Raw genomic sequence first — 10,481 nt, forward strand, 5'->3', positions numbered from 1 at the left:
AAATGCAAAAGAGTTAGCCCTCATCAAATTTGCTTTATTCAATCCCTTGGAGTTTCCCTTGATACTACGTACGTAAATATTACATGCTAGGCACTTGAGTAAATTCAAGTGGACTGTCTTCTCTAACTTGCCAAATTCGTGGAGTTTTACAACTTCTTAGAGGGATTCTTCGTGAAGTTTATTTGAATATCCAGGGAATTAACCAAAAATGCTTCGTATAAAGAAATCGAATATTTGTGCTGTGCAGGTTCTGTGTATCTTTCCCCAGGACTCTACTAGCTTTAAGATAATACCAAGAGTAATAAGATAAAAATACTTTTATTATCAATTTCACTAATCAGTATAAAAGTGACAATAGTAATTGTTAGTATCGCTTTCTCTTCAGAAAAAATCAGGTTTTACGATCTACCAAACAAACTCATATTCTATAGTTTTCAGTTGACTTCTTTTAGATGAAATTTTGTTGCAAAAAATGTTCCCCTGGGCTTTAGTGGGGTTATCTTTGCCTCCAACTGAATAGTGGCTCAAGTCTGATTGCATGTCCTATATGCCATGTTGCAGAATTTTCCTTTCAATTAAAATTTATAAAGCAAATTTGTTAGGATTAAGCAATACAACATTTTCTCTCTTTCCGAAAGATTTAAGGACAAATTCACCAATATTAAGATTGAAAAAAGAAAGAAAATCAATGAAGAAGAAGAAGTACAAGACTATTTAGTTTTTTATGATAAACATAATATGGGCTACTAAAAGTTATGTACAAAACCTGACATCTACATTATTATCCCGTTGCTTTCTTCAAAAGATCAATAAAGAGTCCTTTATATCATATCCCATTTTCTCCAAGTTTGGATTTATTGCAAACTGGATCATGGGAGGAGGGCCACAAGCCAGTGCTAGGGTTGTCTCTGTCGCTAGAGGAACATGTTCTCTTAAAATGCTCTCGGTAACAAACCCTAGACCGTAGTTCCACCCTTCCTTGATGGATTTTTCCACTACATACCACACTTTAACTCTTTCAGGATACTTTTCAGCCCATGCATCAAGCTCATCTCTAAGCAAGATATCATCCTCAGTCCGATTGGCATAGACAACAAACATCTGGGTATCATCTTCAGAATCCTTCAAAATTGCTTGCATTACTTGATATATAGGTGTAATTCCTGTTCCACCAGCAAGCATGGCCAACTTTTTGGCAAACTTGTGTTTGCCATGCACCAAAAAGTTGCCTTTCCCTTTGTATTCAATGTGACCCAGTGGACCCTTAATTTCAAGAAATGACCCCAGAGAAAGTGAATCCAAGTATTGTGACATAACCCCTCCGTTTGGAAATCTAGGGTGTACCCCTTTGAAGTATATCTTCACCACTAGCTCAAAATACCCGACTTCTTCTACCCCGCTTGCAGGCGTATAGGCTCGCATACATAGCTTTTCATCAACCGTAGCACATACAAATATGTGCTTCCCAATTGGTAATCCTAGGACTTGCTCTTCTGAGGGCAATGCAAATCGAAACTTTCTCACATCATGGGAGATTGAGGTCTTGGACACAAGTTTACATGGGATTCTCTGGCCTGAAATTAGCGCAATGCTTCTTGCAGGGGCAATTTCAGTGATCGGGGCTAAGTGACTGGCGTTTGAAGCTCCATGGACTGTGTTGTTAGGTGATGAAGTCGACGAATCTGAGGTGTAACCTGAGGTTATTAACTCGCCAATCCTGAAATCTTCCAAGAGTTTCTTAGCCTTATCAGAGTGGATGGCTTCAAATTCTTCGGTACAATCTGTGCCAGCATTGATAAGAATACTATCGGAACCTCCAGGATGGTCTTTGAGGAAACGAGTAGTGTCATAAACATGGCCATGAACAATTATCCATGCAGAGTCTGCTGAGTTGTGCTTCTTAACCTCAGACATTGAGAACATTTTTGAACTTGTGTTCATGAATGGTGATGAGACACTTTTCTTCAGGGTTTGATTCGAGTCGGAAGATTTTTCGAGGTGTTTCTCCTTGGCCATCCATCCACCAGATTGGTTTCCAGGCTGCGTTGGGTGCTCAAATACAATTCCGATTTCTCCTTTGTGTGGTTTGCACACATTGGTTTTCACCCTGAACCAACAATTGTTCATCATTCCCTGCACATTGCAATGAAATCATGAGAACAAAGATGCTCTGAATTCTAGCTTAATTCGTACACATTAATCATTTACCAATTTTAGCAACGTGCATAGTTTATTCTACTCTACTCATCTATTCGAGTATCGCAATTCTTAGCAAAACCAATGAAATACTCCATCGACCACATATTTATAATTGTTTATTAGGATCTAACTTTTCATGAAATTCTTTCAATCACTACGGTAACTACGGTTACAGTTTGAAGAGGTAGAGATGCTAAATTCAAATCCTCCTCTTCGTATGCACTTTTTAAATTTCACCTTCTTTATTAAAAAAATTATATATTTCCACGTTCTACCTCTTTCCAAAATGCTTTCACTCTTCCAACCCGACCGCACCCCAAACAAAGAAAGAATGACCTTATGATGATTTTTCATCATGACGTAGCAAAGCCCCCAACCACGGGACATCACACGCGAAGTGTACACGTCAAAATTTGTCAGTACAAGATACTTCCAAGGAGGATCTTTTATATACTCTTGAAATTAGATACAGCAATATACTACTAAATTTCCAACCCATTACACCGGTATACTTGCCTATGCAGAGCTTTTATAGGAGTAGAGTATAATTACCTTTTATATGAATATCCAATTCTTAAATAATTTTAGCTCTCGCATTGTGTGGGGCTATAAAAATATCTATTTTGGTAATTTTTAGAGACTTTCATATTTATTTACAATTTTTGTGTCTACTATAATATGGCATTCTTTTGAATGTAGTCATCCGCTTTAAACAATTCATTTATTGTAAATTACTTTCTTTTACACAATTCAATGAAAATTCAGGTGAAATGGAAATCTCTAGATACCCTATGTTAAAATATTATGACCATTTTCCCTCTTTTATAGACATAAAGCCTTTTCCTACGACCAATAACGTGATTTAGTCATGTTTTTGGCCCTAGAATATAAGTTGTGCCACTTCAATCCAAGTTTAAGGAGGTAAACTGCAACTAATCCTAAGATTTATCGTTTACCACAAATTTTATATTTATTGCAAGAGTCTTTTTTTTTTTTTTTTGGTCAAAGATGGCCACCGAACACCGTCACAATTTGTGACAAATTTTTGTGAGAAACAAGAGTCGAACTCTTGACGTCGTCCCGCACTACCAAGCCTTAGAAGGCTTGGCATGGCAGTGACCAGTGTATGACCCTTGATTTCGCACTACAGTACTTGTGTCAACGAGTCTCTCATATCCGAATTCGAACAATACACGCAACGCACCTTAATTATGTGTATCGAAATTAATTCATCAAAACTTTGCAAGTAAAAATCCCGATCCATAAAAAATACAAAAAAACAAACAAAATTTTTTCAGAATAAAACGTACCATGACATTCCAAATGAGCTTTTCGGGTTGCGTGTTCGTGCTCTCATCCCAAGCTCGAACTGCAATTTCTTTAGCACCCAGCAGATCCAGGACTTCAACATCCAGAGACCAGAAACACCAGCACCAGTACTTGCCATACTTGGAAGGCTTCTCAGGGTGGTCCACGGCACAAACGTGCCACGTGTCTCCGCCGTCCATTGTCACTTCCACACGTGTCACCTTCTTTCCTCCACCTGTTCACGATACACACATAGTCAAGAGCTAGAACCAAAATGAGTTTCTAATGTAATATAGGCCGTGTTTGGCAGATAAGTTTTTTGCTAAGTTTATCTGCTACAAGTTTTTTAAAAACTTTAGCTACAGTAACCTCAAAAAACTTTTCAAAATTTTTAAACTATACACTTCAAAATATTAAAAAAAACACACTTCAAAAATTATTAAAAAAAATTATACAAAAAAATTTTAAATAAATACCCAAAAAACTCACTTGCCAAACGGGGCCATACATAAGATAAAATAAACAGGTGCTTTCAAAAACGTACGAAGAGAATGATAAGAAATTTCTTTTTAAAAGAATAACTTCTTTTTTTTTTTTTGGTAAAAAAACGAAGTTCTAGTTAACTAGTCATTTTTTCCCTCTTCCTTTCAATACATTTTCTTTTTGATAATTTTTGAAAGGCGAACAAATGATACATAAGATATGACATACATATCTATCCTGTTCACATCTAATCATACAAAAAGAGTTGCTTGCTTATCTTTAAAGGAGGTTAAATTGCTTGTCATTTAAATCCTTTTCCATAGAATCCAAGAAAATTGCATCACTCTCAAGAAAAAGATTATGCGATACATAACTGCCACAATATTTTGACTGGATCAAACCCAAATTGATGTTAAAGCGATTTAATTGGTAAAATAAAATATTGTGGCATAATTTTAATTGTGGATTGAGCCTAAGAAGGTGGAGGAACAACAAACCATGAAACCAATGATTGCTGAAACTAAGAGTTAAAACTTGTCGCCATCACCACACCACTAGTGATTCTTTTGTCGTTTAATTCAATACTCCTTCTGTTCTGAAATGTTTGTTGCTAAATTATAATGTCACTTTTCGCGATATCTCAACTTTTCGCGAATAATTAACAAATAGTAGAAGACAAATCCAATACAACTTGTTTGTTGAGGAAGAAACCAAGCAACTTCGTAAGAGAGTGGTGAGCACGCACCGCCTTCAAGTGGGCGACATTATGACGTCATACACGACAAAAGGATAAATTAGTCTTTTCACTTAGAACGGCTCTTCAGAATGAGAAAAGCTCTGCCTTCTGCTAGTCCATGAGAAGTCAGATCGGGAGAAGGGACAATAACGGTTGTTTGTATAATTCTCTCGGATTAATGTAAAAATTTTAGAAAGTAAACTTTTTGTGTAAAGTTTAGGCCTGTTTGGATTGTCATTTTGTGCCGAAAAATTACGTCGTTTTTCGTGATCACATTTCTCTATTACTTTTTTTCCTCACATATATCAAATCGTTACAGTAATTTTTCATAAAAAATCATGAAAAATGCAATCCAAACGGGGCATAAAGTGTTCTAATTTAAATTAAAATAATATAATATATATCCAGATTTATTAGTATATATATTGATATTATAAAAAAGATTATCCAAACTTTTATATGTGTATAATTTATCACAAAGTATTTGTATATTTTTATCACGTTGATTTAATTAATTATTTTTTTTCTTTTTCTTTTTTTTAGGATATTTTTTAGTGTACCTCACCTTTTATCCACCTAACTCGTTTAGGCAAGCCAGTCAACGAGCAAAACATAAGATATTATAAATTCAGTAAAATCTAAAAGGTGTGTAATGGTATATGTCTTTATTTTAGAACTAAAAATAGTGTAAATATTACCAATTCTTAAAAAATGAATGTTTAGTTTTTAATCTTTTTTTTATCCACTCACCTCTCTCCTACATCCTCGGAATTCTAAGTATTGACCAAGACCAGTGATTACATATGCCCTTAGGCCAATCATGCCCTTCTTTATGGTTTATTTATCTTCTTCTATCGTTTGTGCAGTTCCTGTAGGGTCAATTAAAGTACTCCCGGTTTAGAGGTACGATGTACTTTCCAGCACCAAATATCAATAGAATAACCCATGGGAATCCGACAACAATGCAATGCAACAAAAGTCGTGGATTCGGAGCGATTGGAGAAGTTTTCACAGCCCAACCGGGGAGGGTTACAACCGACCCAGTAATTACTAAACGCCATTTTACGTCTAAGTTTTTTTTTTTTTTTTTTTCCAAACAATTATACGTCTAAGTTCTAACCTCAGACAAATCAGTCCCCCAAAGTACATGGAAAAAGTAAAATATCATTACTTTCCTTTTCATCTCATTCTCACATTCGATGTCGCATGTTTTCTTTCTTGATTCATCCAACGTTTGAAGCTGCCATCCCTCCCCTATTGTTGAAATTAATTATAACTCAACAACTTATTTGTCTTCTTCACATAATGCATAATTACCTTATTAATTTTGAAGTACTTTTATTTATCAGCACAGTAGTATTGTTTGTATTAATTTTATTTTTCATTTTTTAAAACACAAAAACAATCCTAAATTTAACGAATAACAGCCATCAAAAACTTTATTAGAATTACTTTTATACTTGAAATATATTTTTTTAAAATAAAAACACCGCAAAGAATTCAGCAACCGTAGTATATATTATTTGCAATTTGCAATGAAAGCTCACCAGAATAAGCGTAGCCCCTCAGCGTGTAAGGCCTCTGAGTCGTCCACGAGTTGATCGGCAAAATCTCGTCCTGGCATGGTGTTGTGATCACCGAATTGATGTTTAGCTCATTGATGATGAATTCAGGCTTATACCACCACGCTGTATGCATCATACGCAATAAAATTTCAGCTTATGTTAAACATCATCAACCACCGTCGAAGCGTCGAAAAGACAACTTATTTAATGTGGCTTGAACTTTGAACCTTCTCGAAGGGAGAATCTGGCACTAGCACTAGGGTCAATCTAAGAAGAGGAAAATTTTCTCTTGGTTTGCAAAAACTGGAATGTCAACCCTGGCATGCTGTGACAAACACTTGAATAGATTGATTATCTCATTAACTAAAAGTTAAAGATATGACAAATTTTGGACCACATAGTCTATAAGATTATATCTATCCAAATTTTTGCTGCATGCCGTAAGTTCTGCTATCAGTTGCTTAAATCCAGTTAAATCTGAACAATTTTCGAATAATCAAAACAAATTTTCGCACATAATCTTCCATCCAAACAAAAAATACTATTCAGCATTATAATAAAGTTTTGAAATGGTTACACAACTTTGAATCCAAAAGGAAAAAAAAGAGAGAGAGAGAGTAATACTCTCTACATAAAATATAGAGAAACTTTGCATATATAATATATATCTATACCGTTTAACATATATAGTCTCGTTACATGAAAGATTCATCCAAACAGAAAAACAATAAGGAAGAAAAGCATAGACCATAAAGACCTAAGTGGAGGTAGGTAAGCCGTAGATTGTACCTTCGGAATTGGCAAGTTCTGCATCAACGTGGGAAGGGAGGACCCTGTTATCCTTGTAATGGTAGTAACTATCAGACTCTTGAGTAGTCACAATGATCCTGGAAAGCCATTTCACCATTCTCCCGCCAATGAAGCCTGGAATTATCATCCTAACAGGAAATCCATGGTCAGGAGTCAAGAGCTCCCCATTTTGCATGTACGCCAGAATAATATCCCTGGATGCATCCATGGCAACTTCCTTCTTGACGCAGGTTCCATACTTCGATCCTCCTCCGCCGGGCAAGTTCTCAGCGCCCTCAAAACAAACATTCAGCGCTCCATTCTTGCGGCTGAAAATGCCGCAACGCTTCAGAATTGCACGAAGAGGCACTCCCCGCCACACCGAAGTAGAAACCGCAGCAGCACCCCAGTTGAAGCCAATCGTCTGCTTCGTCATGTTTTGCTCTTTCCGCCTGTTTCCGGCGCAGACGAGCGTAGCCGGAAACTCCCTGTATGGGAACTCGTTAACCAACTGTTCCATTGAAAATTTCATTGGCCGTTTCACCAGCCCACAGACCTCCACAGTCCAGCCATCCCAGGTGGCCGTAGGGACTGGACCGTGGTTCCGGACGTAATGCAATGGCACCGGAGTTATGAACCCGTGGTGCATCAGCCTCGTTAGCGGTGGCTCGGCGTTGAACGGGTGTTTTCCGGTCAGCCTAACCATGGATGGATTGCGTACGATCCAATTATCAGCCGTTCCTTCATCTCTTGCATCCAAAACCGAGTTTTCCAACTCGGCTTTTCCCTTCTTGATTGCATCCTCGTACCCGTTCTCATCACTCTCTTCCTCGTCGTCGCTGGAGGGGTAATCAACGTGAACATTGGAAGTGACAGTATTAACAGTAGGTTTGTTAGGATGGAAGTTGAAGGTTCCAACAGGAGAATCAGACCGGTGGTTTGGACCGGCTCTGAATCGTGGTAATGCGGGTTCAAGGTGGTGAAACTGCCGGTTTTTGACAGAGGCCGCCATTGGTGACTGGTAAAAGAGAAATAAAGAAGAGAGTTTTGTTTCGTTCTCTTTCTCTGTAACTTGCTCGGGCAAAGTTGAAGAACGACCAATCCATTTTATAGCTAGAGACGCCGGGGACTCTCTTTGCCTGCCTTAGTCCAAACAAGGACCCCATCTGTATCGAACAAAAGCCATAGGAAATTAATCTATTAATGTAAATTATGTTTTTTGTCTCCTTTGGCATTTACTTTTCTCCCAAGGCATTTTTTGTGACTCATATTTTTAGGAGGAGGATTTGAGTATGCGTAAGGATTTCTGTAGTATACAGGAATTGACACTGAATTTGACACCGAATAATGATATAGAGGATCACAGCTGCCGCCCATAGGTTGATGAAGTTTATGTTCCAGCTAGCGCACACGTATACGTTATTTTAAAAAGTCGATAGTTACTCGGGCCTGATTTTCTTTTTCTTTTTTTTTTGAACGAGATTTAAGACTTTTTGTGTAGGAATAATAGACCGGGCATTTGACAGTTTTAATTAAGATTCTAATAGTTTTGTGTTATTCGTAATTCGGATTATATCAGATGTGTACTGCATATTCTCAAGTCTTAATAAAAATGGATTTAGCTAATGGATGCCCCAAGCACCCATTAAAAGGCAGTATCAGATGTTAATCTTTCACAAAAATAACATTAATTTTGGACATCATTTAAATATAGTGGTGCAAATAATTGTATATATGTGCGTTCACACTGCAGCTTTAGTATAATTTACTAATCAGTGTCTGCACCCATTAGACAAAATCCAACCAAAAAAATCTATATCTACACATGTATAAAGGGTTCAACGTAGGAAAATTTTACTGAATAATAATCTTAAATGACAAAAAATTAAGTAAAAAAAAAAAAATAACAATGTAGAAGTTACTAAAAGTAACAGGGTTCAATTGTCATCATTCCATATACATATAGTGTCTTCTTGAATCTAATCCTAAAAATTGTTAAACGTAAGATTCGAACCATATGTTGAAATATCAGTAAAGGATCTAAATTCACAAATTTTCAATTTAAAATCATACTACTCTTTATTTTTCTGCCTTAAATACTAGTGTCATATTTGTTTTATCTATATGATGCCCTAATATTAATGTTCGTAGCCATTCTACTACTATGTTACCATGGAAGGGTAATGAGTTTTGTACCGAAGTTAATTCATTACTTCAATGATATAACAAATTCATATGGCTAAGACGTTCCTCTCTCTTCTCTCTCTCTCTCTCTCTCAAAATTGGTGCTTTTGTTTGTCACATATAAATTCCTGTTATCTGATTTCGACTAACTTCAATTTGGATATGGCTATTGAAGGCACACATCTGTTTTGCTACAAAGATTATTTGAAATTGAAAATGAAGATTTGGCTAACCAATGGTTGGTTTTTTAGTTTGAAGGGAGATCCATTCCATTTGTTATATTGGATGTCCAAAATATGATGCATGTCATTTATATATACCCAAAAACAAAACAAAAAAAAATGCACTGCATGCATGACGAATCATCGCAGTTTATAGATATTTTGCCAAAGACAATAATTTAATCTAAAGCTGACGTTAGACGAAATTGAAACAGTTGCTTTTTCTTTATGTCTCGCTAAAGCTTATTCACTCTTCCTTCTCTTTAAAATTTCTCTAACCGAAATCTCATTCAACTCTCTCATGGGAAAGAGGCTAGACATGCAATTTGGTCTTTCTCCGTGAAAGGAAGCGTCTGTCCAGTTTTATTTCATTTGTTTGAATAAGTTTTTTTTCTAAGGTGTTTTATTAAGAGCTCTTCTAAAGTTTTCTGATGATAGTTTTTTCTCTCCTTAAATATTCTAGTGAGAGGTTTTTTTTTCCCCATGTTTTTTCTTATGTGAGATCTGAGAGATTTGGTAAATTTGAGAAACCAAATTTGAAATTTCTTACATATATTATGCCATATCTAAATTCCCTTTAGCGTTGAAGTAGTTTTTATCATATTTAATTATTAGAAGACATGCACACAAATTTATTGGATTGTAGTCATATTCATTTGATGGATGATACTTTTAGAGTTTTAATGTCATCATCATGTTTATTGTTTTTTTGGATATGTTGTATGGATTGATTTCAGATCTTTATGTATCTACGTCAGTTTTTGACGTACATCTTGCCATTAGTGCAAAATATTAGAATGAAATTATCTTTTTTATTAAGAAAAGGAAATTGAAACAAGTAGTCAAGTGCAAACATATCCAAGAATTATATTTAAAATTTAAATTGTTTATCATGACGATGAAACACAAAAGAGTAAAATTCTTGGGGGAAGAAAGGTACAAGCATAATGGTTAAGAGTATAAATATCGACTTGATTTTCGGAAGCATTTCAATTG

The 10,481-nt window shown here is 35.8% G+C and overlaps 1 protein-coding gene across 1 annotated transcript; it reads right to left on the reverse strand.

Annotated features, from left to right (window-relative positions):
- Positions 1-667: 667 nt before the first annotated feature.
- LOC113749413 (nitrate reductase [NADH]-like) lies at positions 668-8,152 on the reverse strand. Its single transcript, XM_027293145.1, has 4 exons — positions 7,081-8,152; positions 6,274-6,414; positions 3,510-3,742; positions 668-2,133 (listed from the first exon to the last, which is right to left on the reverse strand). The coding sequence occupies exons 1-4, from the start codon at positions 8,090-8,092 to the stop codon at positions 799-801; spliced, it is 2,721 nt and encodes a 906-aa protein (XP_027148946.1). The 5' UTR covers positions 8,093-8,152; the 3' UTR covers positions 668-798.
- Between the last annotated feature and the right edge of the window lie 2,329 nt (positions 8,153-10,481).

Source organism: Coffea eugenioides, chromosome 10 (assembly GCF_003713205.1).
Source record: "Coffea eugenioides isolate CCC68of chromosome 10, Ceug_1.0, whole genome shotgun sequence".
NCBI lineage: Eukaryota > Viridiplantae > Streptophyta > Magnoliopsida > Gentianales > Rubiaceae > Coffea > Coffea eugenioides.

Excerpts from the sequence above, each read along its gene's own strand:
- LOC113749413 (XM_027293145.1), bottom strand. The coding sequence starts at position 8,092 with ATGGCGGCCTCTGTCAAAAACCGGCAGTTTCACCACCTTGAACCCGCA. Across the intron at positions 3,743-6,273 it reads GAGGGGCTACGCTTATTCTG|GTGGAGGAAAGAAGGTGACA; the intron begins GTGAGCTTTCAT and ends TATCGTGAACAG. Across the intron at positions 2,134-3,509 it reads AGCTCATTTGGAATGTCATG|GGAATGATGAACAATTGTTG; the intron begins GTACGTTTTATT and ends TGCAATGTGCAG.